At 36.9% G+C, this 27,226-nt stretch overlaps 1 protein-coding gene and 1 non-coding gene across 3 annotated transcripts in view; one reads left to right on the plus strand and one right to left on the minus strand.

Annotated features, from left to right (window-relative positions):
• Positions 1–27,226, minus strand: part of DIAPH2 (diaphanous related formin 2) — a 932,191-nt gene that overhangs the window by 866,735 nt on the left and 38,230 nt on the right. For both annotated transcript variants that reach the window (XM_043457771.1, XM_043457769.1), the window contains exons 2-3: positions 5,812–5,844; positions 2,866–3,042 (exon numbers count right to left, since the gene is read on the minus strand). In XM_043457771.1, the coding sequence (XP_043313706.1) occupies positions 2,866–3,042; positions 5,812–5,844 (210 nt within the window). The remainder of the gene's footprint in view (positions 1–2,865; positions 3,043–5,811; positions 5,845–27,226) is intronic.
• On the plus strand, positions 8,794–8,926 carry LOC122436174. The gene has a single exon (XR_006267933.1). It is a non-coding gene; the product is annotated as a small nucleolar RNA SNORA70 (small nucleolar RNA).

The following is a 27,226-nucleotide window of genomic DNA, read 5'->3' on the forward strand; positions in this document are numbered from 1 at the left end:
TTTGACAAAATTCAACACTCATTTATGATTAAAACTCTCCAAAAAGCAGGAATAGAAGGAACATACCTCAACATAATAAAAGCTATATATGACAAACCCACAGCAAGCATCACCCTCAATGGTGAAAAATTGAAAGCATTTCCCCTGAAATCAGGAACAAGACAAGGGTGCCCACTCTCAACACTACTATTCAACATAGTGTTGGAAGTTTTGGCCACAGCAATCAGAGCAGAAAAAGAAGTAAAAGGAATCCAGATAGGAAAAGAAGAAGTGAAACTCTCACTGTTTGCAGATGACATGATCCTCTACATAGAAAACCCTAAAGACTCTACCAGAAAATTACTAGAGCTAATCAATGAATATAGTAAAGTTGCAGGATATAAAATTAACACACAGAAATCCCTTGCATTCCTATACACTGACAATGAGAAAACAGAAAGAGAACTTAAGGAAACAATACCATTCACCATTGCAACAGAAAGAATAAAATACTTAGGAGTATATCTACCTAAAGAAACAAAAGACCTATACATAGAAAACTATAAAACACTGATGAAAGATATCAAAGAGGACACAAACAGATGGAGAAATATACCGTGTTCATGGATTGGAAGAATCAATATTGTGAAAATGACTATACTACCCAAGGCAATTTATAGATTCAATGCAATCCCTATCAAGCTACCAACCGTATTTGTCACAGAACTAGACCAAAGAATTTCACAATTTGTATGGAAATACAAAAAACCTCGAATAGCCAAAGCAATCTTGAGAAAGAAGAATGGAACTGGAGGAATCAACCTGCCTGACTTCAGACTCTACTACAAAGCCACAGTCATCAAGACAGTATGGTACTGGCACAAAGACAGAAATATAGATCAATGGAACAGAATAGAAAGCCCAGCAATAAATCCACGAACCTATGGACACCTTATCTTCGACAAAGGAGGCAAGAATATACAATGGAAAAAAGACAACCTCTTTATCAAGTGGTGCTGGGAAAACTGGTCAACCACTTGTAAAAGAGTGAAACTAGAACACTTTCTAACACCATACACAAAAATAAACTCAAAATGGATTAAAGATCTAAATGTAAGACCAGAAACTATAAAACTCCTAGAGGAGAACATAGGCAAAACACTGTGACATAAATCACAGCAGGATCCTCTATGACCCACCTCCCAGAATATTGGAAATAAAAGCAAAACTAAACAAATGGGACTTAATTAAACTTAACAGCTTTTGCACAACAAAGGAAACTATAAGCAACGTGAAAAGACAGTCCTCAGATTGGGAGAAAATAATAGCAAATGAAGAAACAAAGGATTCATCTCAAAAATACACAAGCAACTCCTGAAGCTCAATTCCAGAAAAATAAATGACCCAATCAAAAACTGGGCCAAAGAACTAAACAGACATTTCTCCAAAGAAGACATACAGATGGCTCACAAACACATGAAAAGATGCTCAACATCACTCATTATCAGAGAAATGCAAATCAAAACCACAATGAGGTACCATTACACACCAGTCAGGATGGCTGCTATCCAAAAGTCTACAAGCAATAAATGCTGGAGAGGGTGTGCAGAAAAGGGAACCCTCTTACACTGTTGGTGGGAATGCAAACTAGTACAGCCACTATGGAGAACAGTGTGGAGATTTCTTAAGAAACTGGAAATAGAACTGCCATATGACCCAGCAATCGCACTGCTGGGCATACACACTGAGGAAACCAGATCTGAAAGAGACACGTGCACCCCAATGTTCATCGCAGCACTGTTTATAATAGCCAGGACACGGAAGCAACCTAGATGCCCATCAGCAGACGAATGGATAAGAAAGCTGTGGTACATATACACAATGGAATATTATTCAGCCATTAAAAAGAATTCATTTGAATCAGTTCAAATGAGATGGATGAAACTGGAGCCCATTATACAGAATGAAGTAAGCCAGAAAGATAAAGACCAATACAGTATACTAACACATATATATGGAATTTAGAAAGATGGTAACGATAACCCTATATGCAAAACATAAAAAGAGACACAGATATACAGAACAGACTTTTGGACTCTGTGGGAGAAGGCGAGGGTGGGATGTTTTGAGAGAACAGCATCTAAACACGTATATTATCTATGGTGAAACAGATCACCAGCCCAGGTTGGATGCATGAGACAAGTGCTCAGGGCTGGTGCAATGGGAAGACCCAGAGGAATCGGGTGGAGAGGGAGGTGGGAGGGGGGATCGGGATGGGGAATACATGTAAATCCATGGCTGATTCATGTCAATATATGGCAAAAACCACTACAATATTGTAAAGTAATTGGCCTCCAACTAATAGAAATAAATGGAAAAATAAATAAATAAATAAAAGCCAAAAAAAAAGTAGCATGCTAGAAAATACAGATGGTATGACTATTGATAATAAAACAAACTTGGAGGAATTAATTCTTCTGTCGCCTCTATTTTTTTTTTTTTTACAACACTGTGTCCTCTAGACTCTATTTCATATACCTAACAAGATACCTTATATTGTTTTCAGAGAAGTAGACTTAGGCCTGTTTTGCTTTATGGAAGAGAAGCACAATTTAGGTAGTTAAAAAACTGATCCAACGTTCCACAGACTACTGAATAACAGAGAATGAAAATAAATAAGACAGTCCCTCTTTTCAGAGCTCATAGTGGAAGAGACAAACATATTATAGCTCAAAAAAACAGATACTTTTAAAAACAGTTTTGTTATATCAACAAGTTTCTGGCCTCTCCCTTATGTGATATAAATACAGTCCATACAAACAGCCCTACTTACAACCCAGTGCTATGCACTTGAAAATTATAACAAAATCAGGGGGTCTAACTTACCATCATTTTTTCAAATAAATCCAGTACTTCCTTTTCAGACAAATTCAAAGATCGTTCATCGTATAATGGCTGAGCAGCTGGAAACTCATTCATCGCAACTTGAGAATCAAGAGGATGTTGTATAAGAAGTTTTTCCTTTTTTACAGTAGATTTTCTGAAACTTGTAATTCGGTCACGCTGCAAACAGAAACAAAACAAGAAGCCCTAAGGAAGAGATCAAGAATCACCAACGTGAAGAACCAAAATATCAAAATGGCACTTAGGATAATATATATTATTATTGTCTTTTTGACAAAATGTTATTTTAAGCAGCAAGCTCCACTTAGATACTGTACTACTGTGAAACCCTGAAATAGCTCGATAGCCTCAGAAATCTAGGGGGTGAAAAGTATTCCTCAAAAGTGAAACTTAGGTCCTTGTCATTGCTGTTTTGCACAGTAAATAGGTGAGAAAAGTCTGGTCTCAAAGTCATGTGGTGGTTTGAGGGAGAATGTGTCTTTGGCAGCAACTTTGAAACTATGAGGGAAGAAAAAGAAAAGAATATTCAATTCTAAGGGGGAAATTATACTAACATTTCTCTTCTTCAAAGTGCCAAAATAATTGTGACAAGTATCTATGAGCACTTTGGCAATGTAGTGGTAGAATATAATGGTTAAGAGCATGGACTATGGAGCCAGACTCCCTGGGTTTCAATCTGCAATTCACTAGGTCAGTTACCCTGTGCAAACTCCTTGGTCTCCAACTGTCTCTTCATGTCTAAAATAGGGTAACAAGTTAATACATATACAAGGAAGGAAGGGAAGGGAAGGGAAGAAGGGAGGGGAGAGAGAGAAAGTGAGAAAAGAGTTATTGTGAGATCTAAAGATACATGTATAGTGTACTTAGCTGCTATTTATTACTATTGCTATTTTTACTATTATTACCCTCACCTTTTTCCTCCCTAAAAAGTGGGACCAACAAGGAAGCAGAACAAAATTAAAAACATTATCTATTCCATTTTCTGGAAATATAACACGAACAGAAATATCTTATTCCTAAAACACTACTATGAAGAACTTGCCATGTTATGGATATTGACTCGGAACCATTGATTCCATGCACTATCTCTTATAATTAGCTTGCAATTTCACATAAAGTGAGTTAACAACTCCAGTTGCCTGTAAACAGGCCATTCTCTTTTAAACCACAGCACGCTGAACATCAAAAATTAGTAATGACCAGAAAACTGAATGCAACTCGATTTTATTCTGGTTTCTGTTAAGAAGCACATGCATTACTGTCAGCTCATGTCAGACAAGCAGATATGTTAGATAGGATGTCAGTGCCTGTCACTGCCATGTTATCAAGTGCTTATAAATCACTTCAACAATACAAAAAGCATTGCAGACATTCTTACCACAATTTTGTCAACTACTGTTGACCCGCATAAAAAAAAAAAAACATATCTTTTATTTTCATTCAAAGAACACTTGCTTTTTTATAAAAAGGTGTACTTTGAAAGAAATATGAGCAGTTTTAAGCAGCTTATTTAGGATTCCAAAAATGATCTTAGTACACGGTTGCTTACAAACAGATTATGTAAATCAAAATATTTTAGAGCCAGGAAGAAACTTGAAAAACCATTTAGGCTGACACTCATTTCACAGAAAAAGTGACTTGCTAAATTGACAAGTCCCTGGTTCCTAGCCCAGTGGTCAAATGAAGATTCACTTCTTCAAATCATCTTCTATATTTTCCAATTTTCTTTTAAATTTGAAAGTCTTTGAGGAAAATTAAGTTGGATTAGATATGTAGTATATCTTCAAACAACTCAAGAAAAAAGTATTAAGCAATCCCAAATAAGCCGAGTACATAACCAAGAATCAAATTTTACTAAAAGATATGGTGGACATAAAAGCATTTAAATATGCAATCGACCATTAAATCAACATATTTCTATTCCTCTCCTTTCATATCACTTAATATTTACTTTTGCAGTGCTGGCTTATTTTTACTGAATAGCATTATTTACATATATATTTGATCTTCCACTATGCCATTCACTTCGATCTAGAAAATTGGCTTTTGCTTTCAGCTATATCTTGATAAGAAAATAAAATTAAGCCATATACTTTCACTTCCTTAAATCATGAATAATATTCTACATTATTTGTAGATAGGTAATTTCACAGAGAAAATGACACTGCTTAAAATACCTTTTTTAAAAGTTTAGCTATTAAGTGAAGTCGCTCAGTCGTGTCTGACTCTTAGCAACCCCATGGACTGTAACCTACCAGGATCCTCCATCCATCGGATTTTCTAGGCAAGAGTACTGGAGTGGGTTGGCATTTCCTTCTCCAAGGGATCTTCCTGACCCAGGGATCAAACCCAGGTCTCCCACATTGTAGGCAGATGCTTTACCATCTGAGCCATCAGGGAATTAGCTATTTAAGGGCACATTTAAATTTTAAGCCCATAACTTTTAATAAGTTTTACTACAATAGACTTAGCTCAAAAATACTCGAGGATTTTAAATTTAATAGCACATTTCTGACTAACACAATGAACTTAACTTCCTTTCTATTTTAAATTAATTTCCTTTACTGTTAATATTAATACTTAACATATTCAGGGCCAATTTACATGGCTATTGAGAAAGGAAACATTTGTGCTTTCCAGAGTTAGATTCATATAGGTTTTTTAATTGCTTAAGGTGTATCAGGATGGCAATATCAAAATTATTTTGAGATCTCATACAGTTGTTTCTGTTTACATTCAGAAAAAGAAAAGTCTGATTTTTTTGCAGACATCTGCTTTTTTTTATTGACAATTCTTCCATCTACTGTACTTTATAAACATCTAGACTTTTTATATTATTACATATATCAATGCTTTAATGTCCACCCACTTTAATAAAAAAGCAACATGCATAAGTAATATAATAACATGCTACTAAGTCCACCTTACCACATCATCTGCCAAAGTTTTTATTTGAATGTTCTATTAAAACCAAAAAAAAAAAAAAAACCTGTCAGATAAGAGAAATTCACAGATAAAACAAGAAAATACCTGAATGATTCTCATTTTTTCTTTTATCAACTAAAACACTTCAAAAAGAATTAGAAAATTTAAATATATCATATAAACACAAAAATTCTTTACAAGAGAAAAAAACTTTTTAAGGATTAAAAATGACGATTTGGTGGAGGGGGTGTCTCTCTGTTTTTGAAGATGACTCCTAAATTCCCAAAGTCAGATTTGGATCACATATCACTACCACAGTGTTCAAATGTGACATAAGATATAACAAAGTCATAAGCCCTGTCAAGATTTTTCAAAGTTTTAGCATGAATAATCATATTTTTAAGAGACATACATTTTTTAAAAACATGAACAATAGGAAAAATGTTACATTTAATTGTAGTGAAATACAATGAAACAGCTCAGTCTAGAATTCAGTTATGGATAGATATTTATAGAACACTTTTATAACTATTCTAGATAACACTGAACTTACCGATTCTGTTAATATATGCTCATTTCTCAAAACCTTCAACACTTTTTTTTGTATGTGGTTTTCTACTTCTAACGTTAAGAATCATTGGAAATGGTACATTCCAGTTAAGAAGATACAGTGACTAATTAAAATTACCGTACAGCATATATAGGCACAACTACTTGAAGAATTATAGTACAGCAATACTACAGTAATAAAGCAATACTAAAGTAAGCAAGGTAACAGCTAACAACTTAATAATCTTCCAAGATTCAGAAGATACTTCAAGATCTTAGAATAACAAAAGATGAGCACGAAAGCCATTATATTATAAATATGTTAAAGTGCTAGTTAAGAGATGTGATTAGGAAAAAAACAGATTTTTTAAAATCATGTTAGGAACAGAAATCAACCCTTCTACAACATCCTCTACATTTATTTTCTACAATAGAAGCTGAATGATGTACATCATGCATGCTCACATCCCTTTTAACTAAGAAAAATATGTGGCTCACTGGTGGGAAGAATTCTAGTAGGAGTTTTAAGTGAGAAGTATTTGGTCACAGGGTCTCATAAAATCATCTTCAAATACCACCAACTAAATGATATTAAAAATCATCCTCCCCTCCATCAATTGGGACAAATATGCTATTATATATGTAGTTCTTTTTCTACTTTTAATCTGTTGATTCTCTCAAGGATCTACATTACTACATCTTTGTACTATGTCTTTATCACATCCTGCTGACACAAACCCCAATCAATCTTTACTGCCTATAAAAAAGAAAGTAAGGGGGAGTATTTATATCACAACTGAAGCCTTTTTAAGAGAGATCAATTCACCCTAAGACTATCTCTAGCTGGTAATTTCTCTTTAATTTTCCCAGTGGAGTACAGAAAACTGTTCTATGCACAATGACAAGCTTCATGATTTCCTGTAATGTAACATCAGAGTGAGAAATGTCAAAGCCTCACAAGTGCCACACTTACCCTGCTACCATTCAAATATGTACCTGTCCACCTGTGTTATTTATTATTTTACAGTTCTTCAAGCAACCACTGCTTTTCATTTTTTTCCATCCTTTGGGATTATAAACTCAAGATTAGAAGCATATATGTATCTTCAAAGTAAGAATGTAAATTCGGGGGAAATAAGATTTAATTTAGTCAGTTCTCTAAGTTAAGGTATACATATGTCTTGAATGCTTTAAATCTGTATCTCAATTGAATATATGTTGAGTTTAATCATAGGGGACAGAAACAAACAAAAAGCATTGCTAGCAATATTTCCACTTTGTCTTATGGGATGAAACTGGAGTTCTTTTCTCCCACCCCCACTCTCCATTTTTAAATTAACATTTTTTATCCATATTAAATTCCACCATATGGAGTTAGACACTATTAAATTGGATGAAATTTGAGATAATATGATCAAAACCTCTCAATTTACAAATGATGGAACTGAACCTTGTGGAGGCTAAATGACTCAACCACAGACCACAGATGTGATTCCTACTAGATACTAACTCTTAGGCAATGGTCAATGGCTTCTTCAGTTGGTATAATTAAGCTGTAGGATATTAGGGTTGAACTACTGAATTGAAACAGTTCATGGTAATCTAAAATTCACAGATATGCCCCAAGCCCCATTAGTTTAATTTTCCTTTGAGTAACTTCCTTTTGTCACCATTAACAGAAGGTCAAGCATCATCTCAAAGAGCATTCCCCTGCCAACTAAAGTCTCTGCCTAACACGTCTTACGTATTAGCTACTGAATTCACTTTAACCAATATATACTAATGTTCTTCAATCAGCTATTCTTCATATACAAACTATAAATTTAGATTCTTTGGTCTTTCATTATTCTTAATTGCTAATTATACCTTAATACTGCCACAACTGTAAGAATCAGAGCTCTTCTCTCAGCTCTGGAAGGTGGGTAATAGGAGGCGAAATATAGTAGCAAAAAGTGAGTAGACAATTAATAACCTAGCAGAAACACTACAGAAGCACAAAGGATGATCACAAAGGGTCAGGACAGACTTTCAAAAAGAAGGGCTGCATTTATGGTAAGGGTACCATCTGGATCCCACTCCTCCAGTTTTAAGTCTTCCATATCACCTTGGTTTCCTCCCTCTCCTTAATTCCCTATAGCCAAACAGTTATCAAGTTCCATGGTGATCTTTCTGCAGTTGCTTCTTCATTCTCACACGAACCATCCATTTAGAGTCTAGTCATGGCAGTGGCCTCATAATAATTATCTCTGCCACAATTCTCTCCTCATTGCCAAAGTAACATTCTTAAAGCAAATTTCTGCTTCAAGTTGCCATTGCCTCACCTCATTCCTAGATTTCTGTAAGAGCCCCCTAGTCTGTGTCCCTATTTCCAGGTTACCCTGTTACAGTTAATTCTGAACACACTGACGAACTGACACTGTTAAAACCCAAGTCAGTTTGCAGCCAGTTAAACCAACCATGCTCATTCCCCATTGGGGCCCAGTGTGCAATGCCTATAAACAGCAGCCTCCTCAGTAGTGTATGCAGCTGTTGCCTGCACAAGTTTCCCTAAGGGACCTTGGAGACAACCCTTGCCAGTGAACCTTCATGACTGGCATGCTGTCCCCAGTCTAGGCTCCAGACTGATACACGCAATGCCTTTGGAAAGTCCCAGGGCACAATGGCCAGGGTCCACTTTGGCCAAGTCATAACATCCATCCACACCAAGCTGCAGAGCAATGAGCACGTAATCGAAGCCCTACATAGGGCCAAGTTCAAGTTCCTGTCGCCAGAAGATTCACATCTCCAAGAAGTGGGGAATTACTAAGTTTAAAATGGATGAAATTGAAAACATGGTGGCAGAAAAGCAGCTCATCCCAGATGGCTGTGTGGTCAAATACATCCCTAATCCTGGCCCTCTGGACAAATGGCGGCCCCCACATTCATGAAAGCCTCCTTACACACACCAATAAATCCTACTTTCCGGTCCAAAAAAAGAAAGAAAGAAAAAGCTAGGAAATCTGAATAAACCATGGACTTTAGTTAGGAAAAAAAAAAAAAGGTCAGATCATATCACTCCTCTGCTCAAAACTTTTCAGTGGCGCCCTGTTTTCACTTCCAGTGAAAGTCAAAGTCCTTACAAGAGTCTGCAAGGCCCTACAGAGCTGCACACTCTCCATATCCCTCTGACCTCATCTCCTACTACTGTTTCTTTCATTCACTCAGCTCCAGTCACACCAACCACTTCACCGTTCCCCAAGAAGGCAATAAGCCCCATGTACTGTCTCGTCTCTTTGCCTGGAAGGATTTTTTCTGTAATCCATATAGCCTCCTCCATCACTTCCCCTTTCAAGTTCTTGCTCAGGAAGACCTACTCTGTCCATCCTATTTAAACAGAAATACCCACCTCCTCCACACACTCTTGACCTGCTTTAGCACACTCTGCTTTTCCTTTTATCAATAAAACTTACCACATTCTCACATAGTCTATAATTTATTTTTGTCTATTTCTCCCACTAAAAATGTGAGCTCTGTGAGAACAGAGATTTTCATCTGTTTGGTGAAGGGATGTAACCCTAAAGCCTAGAGCAGTGCTTTGCACACAGAACTCAATAAAAAAACTATAAATGACTATTACTTGCCCATCTGCATTTAATGGCTCCTGACAGAATAAAGACTAATACCCTTAATACAGCATTCAAAGTCCTGTATTATTCAGCCCTAGGCTACCTTCTACATCTTCCTTCATGATCTATATGCTATGGAAAAATGGTAATCCTTTTCCCATCACCTACCTATGTCCTGTCTCAGCATCCACTCTTCCCTCTATTGGAATGCCCATCCAGCTAGGTACATTTCTACTTCCAGAGCTTCCCTTGAGTTTAAGGTTGGTTATTAATAAGCCAAATGTGGGCCCCTGGTCAAAAATGGAGGAAAATTATGCTTTGTTTACTGTCTTAAGACTTTTTTTCCCTAAAAGCCATCTTTGAATGATAAAACACCTTAAGACAAAGAGGAAATGATATTCACATAAAAAATTATCCCAATTACTTGTGACAGAGAACCATAAAGAAAAACACTCTGCTTATGATTTCTTGATTTATAAGTTTCATTCAACTAGAGTATATATCCTATATAACTATGCACATTTGACTGATATGGATATTTTTCTCATAGATTTCCCTCATGTAAAACTCTGCTGTCATAAATATCTTCTTGACACCATTACTTAGAACTCTACAACTATTCAGAAAAAAAAAAAAAAAGAGAGAGAGAGAGACAAATGTAGTCTATTGAAAAGAAAAAACTTTAAGGACATTTTAAGAGTTTTCTATTTAGGAGGAGGCAATTTTTGGCCACTGCACATTAAAAATACATTGAAATTATTGTATAAATTACACTTAAGTTATCTGCATTAGAAAATAAATTATTTCTGCCACACAACTGTATTTACACATTAGTCAAAGAAGAGAAAGGAGCATATAGATATCAAGGGGAGTGGGATGAATTGGGAGATTGGGATTGACATATATACACTACTATGTATAAAAGAGTTAACTAATGAGAACCTACTATATAGCACAAGGAACTCTACTCAATGCTCTGTGGTTACTTAATGGAAAGGAAATCTAAAAAAGAGTGGATATATGTATAACTAATTCACTTTGCTATACAGCAGAAACTAACACAACATTGTAAAGCAACTGTACTCCAAGACAAATTAATTTAAAAGATGGAGAAGAGGAGGAAAGCAAGAGGAAAGTAGAAAAATACAAAGACATCTTTGTAGCCAGTTCTTTGGATGCAAGTTAATTTCTGCTGATTAAAAGATTTTTAAAAATCCATGTCATCTACCTATTCACCAGACAATATCCATCTATCCACGTATCCACCTCCATTCTACCTCGCCATTTGTTTATATATTCATTATCTATCCAACCACCTATTCATCCATTCATTTACCCATGTGTCCATGAACTCACTTATCCATTCGTGTAGCCACATATTCATTTATCCCTCTGTGACATAATAAATAGGTTTAGTCTCTTCCCCTGGTTCCTGACACAGAGCTCCTAAATCCCTTGGAATTTCCTGGATGATAGAAAAATCTTTTGTTCTCATAAGGCAACTCTTAGTGAGCTCCTGAACAGCTTCAGAATGGGGCTGGTCACCAGAAAGATCAAGCCACGATTAAAAACTTGTAACTTTAAGCCCCAGCCCTCCATCCTCTGGGGAGGGGAGAGGGACTGTGGATTCTGTCAATCAATCACGCGTACAGTGATGAAATTGACATAAAAATCACTACACTATAGGGTTCAGAAAGATTTCAGGTTGGTGAATGTATCCATGTACTGGGAGGGTGGCACACCCCAAACTCCATCTGGACAGAAAATCCTGTGCTTACGACTCTTTCAGACCTTGCCCTATATACTTCTTCATTTGGCTGTTCATTTGTATCCTTTACAATATCCTTTATAATAAACTGGTAAACATAACTAAAGCAAAAATAAATAAATAAAAAAGAGAGAAAGGTACAAAAGGAGAACAATAACAAAAACACCATCAACATGAAAAAAAGTTCAGAGAGCTATAACGAGTTATCTCTTGGAGAAGATTAAATCACAGGCATTTTTTATGTGAATTGACCTTTAAAACATTCTTAAATGGTTGTATTAAGATACAGTCTCATTTATAATGATGTTCTACAAGGATGAGCTCTCAAATTTTATCTGAATGTAATTTATACATGTGCATGCATCTCTCACACCACTTGCAAGCAGATATTATGGATTTTACTCCTGTGGACAAACTATAGAGCTACTATGGAGTTAAAACAACAACAAAAAAGATCACCCAAAAATGTTTATTAGAGTCACACCCCTGAATTAAAAGCACTGATTGAAGTCATTTTAGTAAGCTTTTATTGTGCAAATCTAACTATAATGGTCATTAGGATGAGGGCATATTACACCAGTAAGTATAGTGACCATATATTTTCATTAAAATCAACTCTAGAAAAGCAATATACTTGTGAATTAGTCAAGCAATTAGAGTTTATGAAACTTCATTTATGATCAGTTATATTAAATATAGCTTACTACAGTACTCTCTGAGTACTGAATAATTGTAAAAGTTTCACTCCAGAGTCTCAACCCCTTAAGAATAAGAAAAAGGGCTGATTTACTTATAAAACTCTAATGCTGAAGTTCTGATTGAAATACAGGAGTCATTATTGCAAGAAAATAAAGTTTTAATTTTCCCAATCAGGCAGAAATTAACAAAAACAGCAAGATGTAAAGGTTCAGCTCTCTTATGGCTAATGTCACATGGTAATACTATGTTTTATAAACATCTTTCAATTACTCTAGTACCACAGAAATTGGATGACTAAATTGCATATAATTCAAAACTCTCACCACCAACTCAAAAATTTAGCCACACTATTTGACTATTTTCTTCTCTTTTAGAGAAAATATGTTGATCATCACAATAAAGATGAAGAGGCAATTATTTACCCAGCTTAAGTTTCTTAATCTCTAAGAAGGGTGGAGGTAATGTGATATAGAAAAGCATGTTCAATTCAATTGAGCAAATATTTGAGCACCTACTATGTACCTGTTCAGAGATGGGCACTAGGAATACAATCATAAACAAGATGAGTATGTGCCTTAGGGAGGTTGTAGTCTAGATGAAGATCAGATGAATAAAAGAACAATCACAATAGAGAAATCCTGAGAGGACTGATCGGGTGGTACTCTATTACAACCTCCATATACTATCCAAGTAAGGGAAGCCTTTAAGAAAGGCCATCCATCTCAACCACTGAGCCAGGGTTTGAAATCTCTAGATGACATCCTTGACCGACACTTATTCAGATCAGCAGCAGTCATAGAGCTTCCCTGGTGGCTCAGCTGGTAAAGAATCTGCCTGCAATGTGGGAGACCTGGGTTCAATCCCTGGGTTGGGACGATCCCCTGGAGAAGGGAAAGGCTACCCACTCCAGTATTCTGGCCTGGAGAATTCCATGGACTGTATAGTCCATGGAAGGACTGATGCTGATGCTGAAACTCCAATACTTTGGCCACCTGATGTGAAGAACTGACTCATTGGAAAAGACCCTGATGCTGGGAAAGATTGAAGGCAGGAGGAAGATGAGATGGTTGGATGGCATCACTGATTCAATGGACATGAGTTTGAGTAAACTTCGGAAGTTGGTGATGGACAGGGAGGCCTGGTGTGCTGCAGTCCGTGGGGAAGCAAAGAGTCGGGCACGACTGAGTGACTAAACTGAACTGAGCGGTCACAGAAGGAAGTAATTATTCTTCAAAGCACTGCCTTTCAACCTTTCAGATCCTGGATTCACCCTGAACTTTACAAATCAGTAACATCAATCAAGGCAATCCAAGGCTATTTAACCACTTGGCAACCAAGTTGAACATTTTGTTTGGCCCCATTCAAATCCTTCACTATAAAGACTGTTTTAATTGAGTATCTCTCCATTGTGTTTGTTTCATCAGGAAAGGTATATCTAGTTTTTAGAACTGAGATCTATGTAGATAGAGGTTTGATTCTAAGAAGACAGGAGGAAAAAATTTTGGCTTTCAAAACCATTGAACTATTACTGCCTATATTTAAAATTACTCCCAAAACATTCTTTCATCTCTTTTCTAACAGTTAGGGGCATTTTCAGATGTCCACATGTCCCCTTAGGTACTGTATTCTTCTATCACCATTAACACTTGCAAACAGAAGATAGATCAGCTGGCAGTGTGTTAGGCACTGGGATTTAAAGAGACAGGGCTCTGACCTCAAAGGACAAAAGCGTTGTAGTTGAGAAGATTAAGTCGCAGGTATTAAAGCTCCAATTCTCCACCTTACTTTGATGTTGGGAGCATCTCAAAGTGTCCATTCCATCATTTTAATAGAGCAATACTTTTCTATTTCTGTAACCAAAAGGACACCATCTCAGAAGTACTGTCAAATCAAAAGCCGCAAAATTCAATCCACCAGTGAAGTGAAAGTGAAAGTGTTAGTGGCTCAGTTGTGTTTGACTCTTTGCGACCTTATGGACTGTAGCCTGCCAGGCTCCTCAGTCCATGGGATTCTCCAGGCAAGAATACTGGAGTGGGTGGCCATTAACCCACCAGAGCTCTTGGTTATTATAAATCATAATTCTTTCCACCATTTTTATAACAAGAAAAAAACTCCTTTTGGGATTTGCCTCTCAAGATGTTCTTTCAATATAAAGAACAAAATGTGTATCTACCAGAAATTGAATATGACACCACAGAATAGGGCTTCAGTTTTCTTCATGAAGCAAAAGACCATGTTAGTTCACTGGGTAAGTTTCAAAACTCTGTCACAAGTTCTTCTCAAGCTTAAATTAATTATCTTGCCATGAACTTCAACCTTTAACTAACAAGAGGGATGTCTATGATACGGGAATCCAGCTGTCTCTTCTGTGTAATTTAGTTTCTGTGTAGCTTAAGGACTAGGGGTGAAGTGTTCAAGAAACTTGTATTTTAGAAAACAAACTTATGGCTACCAAAAGGGAAAGGTGGGGGGAGGGATAAATTAGGGATTGGGATTAGCAGATATAAACTACTATATATGAAACAAACAATAAGGTCCTACTGTATAGCACAGGGAACTATGTTCAATACCAGGTATTAAACTATAATGAAAATAATCTGAAAGAGAATTTATATATGTATGTATGCATGTATAACTGAATCACCTTACTATACACCAGAAACTAACACAACACTGTAAATCAACTATACCTCAATCAAAAGAAATTAATAGAGAAATAAAAATGTTTTAAAAGAAATGTATGTTTGTTGGTTAGGCCTTAAAATTCATGCTAATGAACTGGAAGTCAATTAGTACTTGAATTAATTAGAAACAATTGCAGGAATAATCCAGATTTTTTCAGAGTAGTACCTCCTTCTGCAGATACTAAACCATTTCAAATGGGAAAACTGTTGGGACATGAAAGTTCTTTCTTATTCTATGAATAAAAAGCAACAGAAATGAAAAGAAAGCCAGCTTTGCCCAGCATAGTACCTTGTACATAATAGATATTCTTAGATCAATGAGTTAGCCAAGTGGGACTCAATATTTAATAAATAAATTTTTACCTTCTTTTTTTTTTTTTTAAAGAAAGACAGATGTCTCTACCAAACATTGTTTGAGAACTCATCATAGGCTCAGCATTTTGTGATTCATAAAAGTTAAGATGTGACTCCACCCTTAAGGCATTTACAATCTAACCAGGGAGTGAAAACTAACCACAGAGGAGATTCTGAGGTATGTTGCTCCACCTCCTCCTCTTCCACAGGCACTGTCACATGTCCTGACTTATTATTTTCATAGCAGAACCACTACCTGAAATTATCTGTTCGCTTATTTATTTACTTATGTTCCAGCTTCTAGAAAACAAGTTCCATAACAGCAGAGCCCTTAATTTTCCTGTCTTAATCACTTCTGGATCCCCAACACTTAACAGTAGCTGGCACATCATACCTGCTCAAATATGTGGTGAATAAATTAAGTACAATAGGAATTCAGAGAAGAAATACTATAGTTTCATTGAAAAAAAAGTGAAAGTGTTAGTTGCTCAGTCATGTCTGACTCTTTGCAACCCCATTAAGAAACTATAAAGAATTATACCCTAGTAGCTGGGTAGGATTTGAATAGCCAGAAAAAGAGGAGGAAAAGGAAGTGAGATGGGGAGCATTTTACTTTAGGGAAGCAGCCTTAGGAAACAAAGGGTTCAAGTTAGAGTGTATTAAATTTCAAGTAAGTAGCATGGTGTGGATGAAAAATGTCACCTGCCAGATCAGTAAACAAAGGATGTTGCTGCCATCAAGCCAACAGCCACTGCAGCAGCCCCGGCTGTGCACCCAGAAGGGATTCACGATGGAGAAGAGCAGAATACTGACCCTAGATAGTTAAGGTGCATATGGGAAGGAACGATCTCAGTGAGCCCAGACTCTTGCATCTTCCCATACCTAGAAACGCACTAAATTCATAATGTGATGTCTGGTTTTCTTTAATCCACAGTAAATTTTTGATGTTGTGACTACGCGGTTTTTGTTGCAAAACTCTTATATCCTGACTCCTCCCTTACCTCTTTGGAGTACTCCCTCAGGGTTATCTGAGAGTCTGTCTTCTGGGCTTAAGTCCTAAGAAATTCTGCCCAACAAAACATAATTTTCAACTTTAAAGCCATATATATATATATATATATATATATATTTTTTTTTTTTTCAGTTGACAGAGGGGACAGACTAGAGATGGTCTTGAAAACCACAAGGAGTAGTCTAGGCTGTCTGACAGCCATCGAAGGTCCTGATTAAGAGAGAGATGGAGAAGGGGGTACTTTAGAAAGATGATTTCAGGTGGTATAGGTCCATGATCTCCTATCTGAAACCCTTGAAGTCAGATGTGTTTTGGAATTCAAAGTGATTCATATTTGAGAAAGGAATATGGTATGTGTACCATATATTACAAAACACACCCAGTGGGATCTGGGCTAGCACACTAAATGAAATGCATTCAAGGTTAGCAGGGAAACATGAATACTCCACAAAACAGGATAAGTAAAGTTTATCTACGGCCTCAAGCCAGGCTGGATTTTGTGGCCAAATGATAAAATTCTGTTTTCAGAGCTTTCAGATTTTAGCATTTCAGAGAAGGGCCGTAGGCTGTAATATTCAGAATAGATTGAGGAAGGAATCACAGGCTAAAAAGGAGGCTTGCAGAAAACAGCAAGTTTGACCTATTCTATCTAAATACTAGTCACAATTTACTGAGTGTTTATTTTATGCCAAGCACTACACCAAGAGCTTTCCATGCATTCCACATTTAAAGCCTCACAGTAATCCTATGACATAGGAATTCACTGTCCTATTTGACAGGTCAGGAAATCAAGGTTTGCAGTCACCAAGTTATTTGCCTAAATGCACAAATATATTAAAAGAAAATAAATTACACAGTTGCAATTAGCATTTAGGTCTGAGTAGAACCCAAGCTCTAAAACCTCTATCTACATCCTGAAATCTGCCTTCATCATATATAACAATACCAGTTAGAACACAAGTTCCTTTTCAATCTTAGCCTTTCCATGTAGACTTTGCTCTGCTCGCAGCACTCACCCCATGTTCCCTTCTTCATCTGGCCATCTCCTACTCACCTCTGTAGGTCTCAGTTGAGCTGAAGCTGGTTCTGTTATAATCCCGCATGGTTCCTGACTTCTCCCTTTAGAACACATTTCAGTCATCAAATTATAATTCCCTATCTATGCCAGTATTCCCTGCTATACTATAAACTCAGTGCAGTGAAGACTAGGTCTTTTTTGGTCCCCACTGTGTCCTCAATGTTTTCCCCCTGTTTCTAGCACTGATTGCACCCAAACCTGTCATGATTTACTGAATTGTAGATGCAAACAGAGGAGAGACAGAGAGAGAGAGAGATCTAGTTGTGAGGTGATAAGAGCTTAGGCTATAATGGTAGCAATGGGAATAGAAAGAAGGCAGTTACTATATATAATTTTGCTTAAAATTATGAGTGTTATTGTAGCAATTATATGCAAACATATGATCGTTGCTTCAACTAAATAGAGTAATTTAATATCTGTTGTTGTGATTACTATCTTTATAATACAAAATAACCTCTAAATGGCTATGATTATCACTGGAGATATTTCACCTCAGAATGACTTGCCATGTATCTACTTCAAGAAACTTTTATAAATAACCACATCATTTAGTTTTCTGATGTAGCTGCAAAATTAATCTGACAAAACAAAGTAATTCACTCCTCTAAATGGCAACCCACTGCAGTATTCTTGCCTGAAGAATCCCATGGACAGAGGAGCCTGGTGGGCTATAGTCCATGGGATCGCGAAGAGTGGGACACGACTGAGCAACTAACACAAAGATTCAAGAGTATGAATCTCCTAAAACTGAAAATTATATCTGAGTTGTGAATAAGGTATTATTACAGCATACTTTCTGGAGGAAAAGATAACTAGAGTCAACCAATGATTTAACTTCACTATTAGTGCTTTTAGCTAAAATTCTTGAATTTGTAAACAATTCCCTAATCAGAAACGGGTTGTCATCTAAAAGTTCAATTGTGTAGCAGGTATTTAGCTCCTGGAACTCAGGTTTCCCAAGGTACAACTAGTAAAAATGACTTCCCAAGTGAATGTGGACAACCTTTCCCCCATGAAAAACAAAAATAGTTTATTTGGACTCATACAGGAAGGACGTTTAAAATAACTAATTATAACAAATACTGAACACTTAAAAACATAAGCAAAACATGACTATATGGTAGACAAAAATGATTTAAAATTTCAGAAAACTTCAAAAGGATCTTTCAAAGAATTTAGGATTAGCAAAAAATTATTAAAGTTGGTAACCTTCCATTTTTCCCTCACTGGCTTCAGATTCTATGTTGATTACTGATAACTCCCTTTAAAGCTTCTGTCCTATAGGGCTCCTTAAATGGTTCTTTACTTAGTTTCCATTTAGATAAGGAATTCCATCTGAAGATAGTGACAGAAATTCTGTCAAAATAAAATATTGCAGAAAACACATTGCAGAAAAATCTCATTTATGTCACTCTGTTTTACAAATACTATCATAACAAACTAACAAGTAGTTTAAAATTCCTGACTTTTTTATGATTTTAGGCAAAGCAACAAGTATATTAGTTGTTTATTCTGATAGACCTCAAATTTCTTTCACTCTAACAGTGTTTTTCACAATAGACTTTTCATGTTTTGTCAATTGAGGTGGAGTTGAGAACTTCAAATATTATTAATATTTATTTATTTATTGGCTGTGTTTGGTCCTTAGTTGAGGCATGTGGGATCTTCATCGTGTCATGCAGGATCTATCATTGTGGTGTAAAGACTCTCTAGTTGTGGTGCATGGCCTTAGTAGTTGTGGTGTGTGGGCTTAACTGCTCTGTGGCATGTGGGATCTTAGTTCCCCAAGCACAGATCAAACCCTCGTTCCCTGCATTGCAAGGCAGACTCTTAACCACTGGACCACCAGGGAAATCTCAACTACACCTGTTAAACAACAAGGTCCTACTGTATAGCACACAGAATTACAGCCAGTATCATGTGATAAACCATAATGGAAAAGAATATGAAAAATAATATATATATTTGTATAACTGAGTCACTTTGCTATATAGCTGGAGTTAATAGAATATTGTAAATCAACTATACTTCAATAAAGTTTCTAAAAAAGAACTGCAACTATAAAACTAAACTAGCAACTATATTAGCCTCTGAAGCCCTGTATGTAACATGTAATCACTTTATCAATTACAATATAAAAACCAATTTAACTTTTTGCCTGAGAAGGTATAGGCAACTCAAAAACTACTATAATGGTCCTTACATAAGTACAGGTCAAAAAGGATGACTCAAACATTCCCTTTTTTTTTTTTTAATATTGCAAAATCACAGACATTTTTCAGTCAAATGATTTCTATATTAAAAAAAAAAACTTTTCCAGTTTCATCTACACTTTAAGACAACAGTGATATCTCCTATCCGTCAATATATAGATCACATGCTGCACAAAGCTGAAAAATATGATGGGGCTATTAACCTCTTCTGCAATTCTTTGACACCAACAAAGGCTGCTGACCAGAAAAATCAAGTTCTTTCCTGGAGGTTCCTAAAAACCAGTAAAAGATACATATACATCTCAGCATATAATACTTCAGCCATCTTAAACTTGCCAGTAACACTCAGATATCAATGAACAGTGCTCTTTGATAAAACAGAGAAAGTCCAAGTTATAGAGGGCAATTTGAGAAGTTCCCAACTTACAGCATTTGTTCAAATTTCTATTTTCCACAGTGCTAAGTAATTTGGTTTCCTAATAGGTTAGTTAATTAGGGATTGGGAAGGTTGAAAAACGTTACTATGAAACTGACAGAAATATTTATAATAAGTACATCACTGAAATATAAATATAGATGTGCTTTAAGATTTACAGAACTTCTCTTACTGTATTATCATGAGTTCTAGTCCCCAATTAATGAGCCAGCATCAAAATCATAGCCAGATGTTTTAAAAAATTCCTTGAGTTCTCATCAAGTATCATTCTATTTGCTAAAAAATATTACGCTTATTTTCAGCAAATTTACTTATTTAATGGCCATATCATCAATGTGTGTTAATCACTCAGTCGTGTCTGACTCTTTGCAACCCCATGGACTGCAGCCCGCCAGGCTCCTCTGTCCATGGAATTCTCCAGGCAAGAGTACTGGAGTGGGTTGCCATGCCCTCCTCCAGGGGATCTTCCCAACCCAGGGATCTAACCCAGGTCTCCCGCATTTCAGGCAGATTCTTTACCGTCTGAGCCACCAGGGAAGCCCAAGAATATTGGAGTGGGTAGTCTATCCCTTCTGCAGGGGAATCAATACTATCAAAGTTTTGGACACACATGGGCCCTTTATAGTTATGAAACAACTCGTGCAGACTCAGTTCTGGTAGTATATTTTGCTATAGAGAGAAAGTTCTCAGTGACGGCTGAATTCACAATTCAGTCTACAAAGTCTACAAACTCTTATTTCATCTATAATACACTTTTAGACTAGCACTAATAGTATTCTAACTGCATCCTCTTTGGAAACACTTTCAGTAGAAAATATACATTCCAACCCAGGATGTGAAAAACCTGGTCTTCCCTTTCTGCAGGCAGGGTTGACTACCCTAGAAATGGTACATTAGGGAACAGAAGAAAGAGAATCAGCCACTTATTTCAGTATAAGATAAGAGGGGATCCAGCTTCTGTGGTATCTTAACCAGAGAACAGAGGATAATATATAACCCTTTCCATTTAAAAAAAATTGTCTTACGATCTAAATCTCTTCATAAAGACTGTGTGAAAAGTGCTTAGAGTGAATCTGTTTAAGAGTTTAAGTACAACTTCATCTACCAAGTTGAAAATAGTCTCCATTTTCAGATATACACTGAGTTCTTCAAATCTCAAATTTTGCAAACTATACACAAATGCCTTCCTAGGTAAGCTTTTAAATAGTGACCATTTCTTTTAGGAAGGTACTAGAGTAACCTCCTCCCTTTCTAGTAATAACACAATGTGCTAAGAGAGGCATTTTCTTTTATATGAAATGTAGAAGTGAAACTTTCTTTTGGCCCAAGGATATGAACAGTGACTAAACATGAACATGGAAGCCACAGATATCGAAAGGGAAGCAAAGTTTTAGTTTTAAAACTCAGAAGGCAATGAAGTGTGGTGTCTGTCAACAGTAGTCAACAGTTCTGAGTCCTTGCCTCAGCGAGAATATGCTTTAAAGAATCTGGAAACATCATAAAAGTGGTATTTTTTTTTTATTATCCTTACCTTTCTTGATGTCATTCCCAAGGTCTTAGTTCATACCTTAATTATAGCATTTATCAAAGTATGTAATTTCCCACTAGATAGCACGGATTTCCTAATGGAGGGACTGGCTCTTAAATAGTGTGGGATAGACTCTTGAGAGTCCCTTGGACTGCAAGGAGATCCAACCAGTCCATCCTAAAGGAGATCAGTCCTTAATATTCATTGGAAGGACCGATGCTGAAGCTGAAACTCCATACTTTGGCCACCTGATGACACCTGATTCATTTGAAAAGACCCTGATGCTGGGAAAGGTTGAAGGCAGGAGGAGAAGAGGACGACAGAGGATGAGATGGATGGATGGCATCACCAACTCAATGGGCATGAATCTGAGTAAACTCCAGGGGTTGGTGATGGACAGGGAAGCCTGGCATGCTGCAGTCCACGGGGTTGCACAGAGTTGGACACGACTGAGTGACTGAACTGAACTGATGCAATATAAATGGGTAAAAAATGGCCTCTATATACTGACCCTCTGTGGTCCACCTCTTTGGGATTCTCCAGGCAAGAATACTGGAGTGGGTTGCCATGCCCTCCTCCAGGGGATCTTCCCAACCCAGGGATAGAATCCAGGTCTCCCCCTTTGCAGGCAGATTCTTTACCATCTGAGCCACCAGGGAAGTCTTTACAGCAGCTAACACCCATTAAAAGTCCACAGGTTCCAAAATACAAATTTCTACACATCTAATTGTCTTAAATATCACCCCAATAAGCAGATATACAGCCATTAGAGCCTGCTTGATTTGCATACACTGTGAAACTGCACCCAATATCTGCTAGCCAAAGATAAAAATAATCCCTGTAACTATAAAAGACCCCATCACTGCTGTTCTCTGGAACTCTCTGACCCAAAGAATCCCCATTGTGTCACTGGGTGACTTCACCTAGACACATATGCTCCCTCTATGATCCTCCTCACTCCCAGATGTTCCCTTGCCCTCTTCCTCATCTCGGTAGTGACCCACTGCTGTCGTCTCTGGAAGGTCTCAGGCTAATGAGGGGACTTCCGCCATGTGCAAGTCAGTGACAGTGAAAACTCAGTGTTAGTCACTCAGTTGTGTCCAACTCTTGGCACCCCCATGGACTGTAGCTCACCAGGCTCCTCTGTCCATGGAATTCTCCAGGCAAGAAAAATGGAGTGGGTTGCCATTTCCTCCTCCAGGGGATCTTCCTGACCCAGGGATTGAACTTGGGTCTCCCACACTGCAGGCAGAGTCTTTACTGTTTGAGTCACCAAGGAAGCCAAATATGCCAAAGTGTCACCCAATAAAGCTCATTGTGTAATACTGTCATCTTGTGGTCAGTATTACATCTTTTTGCTTGATCAGCCCCCAAATCCCTCAAACTCACTATACAATACCTAACTTATGGTCCTTGGAACAGCTACACATTTCTCAAATGAATTACTGGAAGCTGGTAATTCCTCAGTTTAAATAGAATCTCTCTCAGGTTTGAAAATAGCCCTTCCCACCACTGAAACAGTCCATCACATAAAGCAGCAGTCCCCAACCTTTTTGGCACCAGGGACTGGTTTAGTGGAAGGCAATTTTTCCACGAACTAGGGGTGGGGTGGGGGGATTGTTTCGGGATAATTCAAGCACATGACATTTATTTCTATTGTTATTATATCAGCTCCACCTCAGATCATCAGGCATTAGATCCCAGAGGTTGAAGACCCCTGACATAAAGAACCTCTGGGACAAAACATTGGTGAGCACAAAGCTTAAATGGTAAGAGAGAAGAAGGGATGGGAAGCCACAATATGGATGCCAACAACAAAGGCATAATTATAGCTATCTTTTATTGAGGGTAAATGATGTTCCAGATATCATACCAATATTTTAAGATTGAATTTATGCAACAACACTTAATGTATATTCCATTATTTATCCTCATTTTACAAATGGGGAACCTGAGGCTTACTGATATAATTTAATCATGGTTTATAGATGTTAATTGATGAAATCAAGATAACCCAGATTTGTGATTCTTGAAAGCCAATGCTCTTAAATAATATATAGATCACATATCAAAGAAATATGAGCACCTAAAAACTCAATGACAGCTAAAGAAGTATCAGTAGTCAAAGAAAAAACAGGGTTGATCTTAGAAAAGAGAACATGTAATAGTCATTTAGGGACACCACAGCCAGCTCAGCTGAGGGCAAGAGAGTGGAGAATTAGGAAATTAGTAGTCAAAGAGAACAACATAGAAGAATTTTAAAACCAAGAAAATAAATCCACAGAGAAAAATCCAGATGAGCAAAGAATGAACATCACCCTAAAAAACTGAAATTAACAGTTAACCTTCAGAGACATCCCTGGTAGTCCAGAGGCTAAGACTCTATGCTCCCAAAGCAGGGGGCCAAAGTTCAATCCCTGGTCAGGGAACTAGATCCCACATGTCACAACTAAAATCTTTCATGCCACAATGGAAATCAAAGATTCCCATGTGCCACAACTAAGACCCAGGGCAGCCAAATAATAATATATTTTTAAAAACACGTCTAAATTCCATATATATGTGTTAGTATGCTGTAATGTTCTTTATCTTTCTGGCTTACTTCACTCTGTATAATGGGCTCCAGTTTCATCCATCTCATTAGAACTGATTCAAATGAATTCTTTTTAATGGCTGAGTAATATTCCATGGTGTATATGTACCACAGCTTCCTTATCCATTCGTCTGCTGATGGGCATCTAGGTTGCTTCCATGTCCCTAGCCTCCAACTAATAAAAATAAATGGAAAAAAAATAAAAACACTTAACCTTCAAAGTATAGTCATAACACTTACCTAAACATACCTTAAGAAATATATGTAATCTCTATGGTTTCCACTGACCAATCATACTAGCTGACTAGCTCATCCCTACCTACTAGGCCAACAAAAAGTGTGTGTGTGTGTTGACAGGCAAGGAAATCATTCAGGAAGGAATTATTATATACACACACCTCTGAAAGCTACATATTCAGAGGCCATGGGCGTTTGTTGGAAAGTGACGTCCCCCACACCTCAGTGAACTGGTTGCTTGTTAGGTGGGGAAATAAAAGAAGAAGAAACAAATAGGAAACTTATTTTAAAAATCAGTGTTTAAATACATTACAAAATTTAATCAAAATTTTATAAAAAACATAAATTATAAACTAAACAAAGGGACATCTGGGTCCCTTTTCCTCCTCTGGAATACATGGCTCCAAATTCTGTCTCCTACAGTTCAAAGTGCAGTATTTACATCCTGAGTCTATTCCTGCTCCAGTTAGACAACAAGTACAAGAAATACAATGCAGGGAAGAAAGGAGGTGGGGAAAGGAAGAGGAGGAAATGAAGGGAGGGGCAGGGACAGGGAAGAAGGAATAGAAATGAATGAGACTCTCTAATTGCCAAATTGTAGAGGTAACTATCTAACAAGGAATGGTGCTAATTAATCATGTGTATACAAAAAAAGAAAAAACAAAAACCCAACACACAAACACACAAAGAAAACCTAGACATACTCTCAGTGTTACTAATTAAGATTTGCTGACCACCTACTGTATGCCAAGCTCTATTACTGCATGCATGCTCTGTTGTGTCTGACTCTTTGGGACCCCATGGACTGTAGCCTGCCAGGCTCCTCTGTCCATGGGATTTTCCCAGCAACAATAATGGGGTGGGTTGCCATTTCCTCCTCCAGGAGATTTTCCTGACCCAGGCATCGAACCCGAGTCTTCTACGTGTCCTGCATTGCAGGTAGATTCTTTACCCTGAGCCACCAGGAATGGGCTTTGGTTTAACAAACCTGTAATGTAAATATTAGTATTGTCCCCATTGTACTGATTAGAAACCCAAGAGACACAGAACTTAAAACCATTTTATAATACTCTCTCACCTGTATGCAGTATTGTAATGTCAGCTTCACAAAGTAATTAGCAAACACAGAACTAGGGTATGGTGTGATCCAATATAGTACAGATGGCAGCATCTTACCAATATTCAATAGTTCCCCTGGTTTTCAACCAAAGGAAGTTTTTTAACTGACATCTTAGATCATTGACATAGTTTACTTTCAGAATTCCAGTAAAGAGCTATGGAGCACAAAGGTCAGATGCCTCCCTGATCACTCATATGAACTCAGCCTGTATGACTTAGCTTGTGTATAAAAGCAACTGAATTTATTTTCTGACACTAATAACACACAGAGCTTTTCAGGTGTTCATTAGTCAGCACTTGACTAACCAACTGCAAAATACAAACTAGTCAGTATGTGACAAAATGCACTGTGATGAGCACATATGAGAAGATTTTCCTGTGGTGTTTGCATTTAAGAAACATAGGAGGAAAACTTCATAAAATAAATGTTAATGATCACTATAAAATGAATTCTCGGTTCGGATTTGCATTAAAATGTTTATTCTCTTTATTTAAATTATGTGGGAAAAAATTAGGTACTCCCATCCAACATAATAAGCCCTACAACAGAGATTTAAAACCTTCCCAGTTTCTGCTTTCATCCCCCTAAATTTAGTTTCAGCAATATACAAAATGAGTATTTTAACTTAATTCCTCAAGGACTTGACAATTGGAACATAAGCTTTGGAGACAGTCAACAATGAAGAATTCACTTTGGAGACAGTCAACAATGAAGAATTTGACCTAGCTCTGTTAAAGAGAAGCTTCCCTTGAATTTCAGAAAGAAGGCAGAACCATAAACTTAACAATCTTGCTAAATGAAAACAGGAGAGGGAAAACCAGTACAAAATGAGATTATGTATTTAATAAAGTACAAGCCTCTGCATCCAATATGTTTTATCTAAATGATTATAGAGTACAGTTTCAAGGGAGGGAGGGGAAAATCTGGAACTGAAAAAACATCAGAAAGGATTACTTCAGAAATAGCCATTTCTAACTGAGTAGATTGTTGCAAGCTCTCTAGAAGTACATTTATCACAAGCAAAATCCATCAAATTGATGGGAAATTTTCTGCCAAAATGCATGTTGACGTGACCACACAGCACAAATGTAACATTTGTTCTTACTGAACAGTGACCTGGACTTTCTTCTGCTTTCTCTTCTCCTTGTCAACATGACCAATGAGAATGTTCCAGCTTAAAGAATATGCGATTCTTTAAAATAATCCCTAAATTATATTATGTATAATTATGTATATGTATATGTATACAATACATATACAAATATTTAAAATATTCTAAAACAGTTTTATCTGAATGTTTACAATAATCAAAGATGAAAATAAACATATTAAATATTGTGTGACAAAGCAAAATGTCAATGGCTGCTTACTAGAAAGACTGAGAAGTATACTTTCCATCTCCTCAAGTGATAAACTGTAAGATTCTCTTTAGCACTAAAATTCTGTTTTTAAGTTTCTAGTAAAAATATGATATATGTTTGAGCTGGAGACTTTGATATGTGAACCCAGAAGGATAAAATTTTGACCAAGGCTGGAAAGGTT

Source organism: Cervus canadensis, chromosome X (assembly GCF_019320065.1).
Source record: "Cervus canadensis isolate Bull #8, Minnesota chromosome X, ASM1932006v1, whole genome shotgun sequence".
Taxonomy (NCBI): Eukaryota; Metazoa; Chordata; class Mammalia; order Artiodactyla; family Cervidae; genus Cervus; species Cervus canadensis.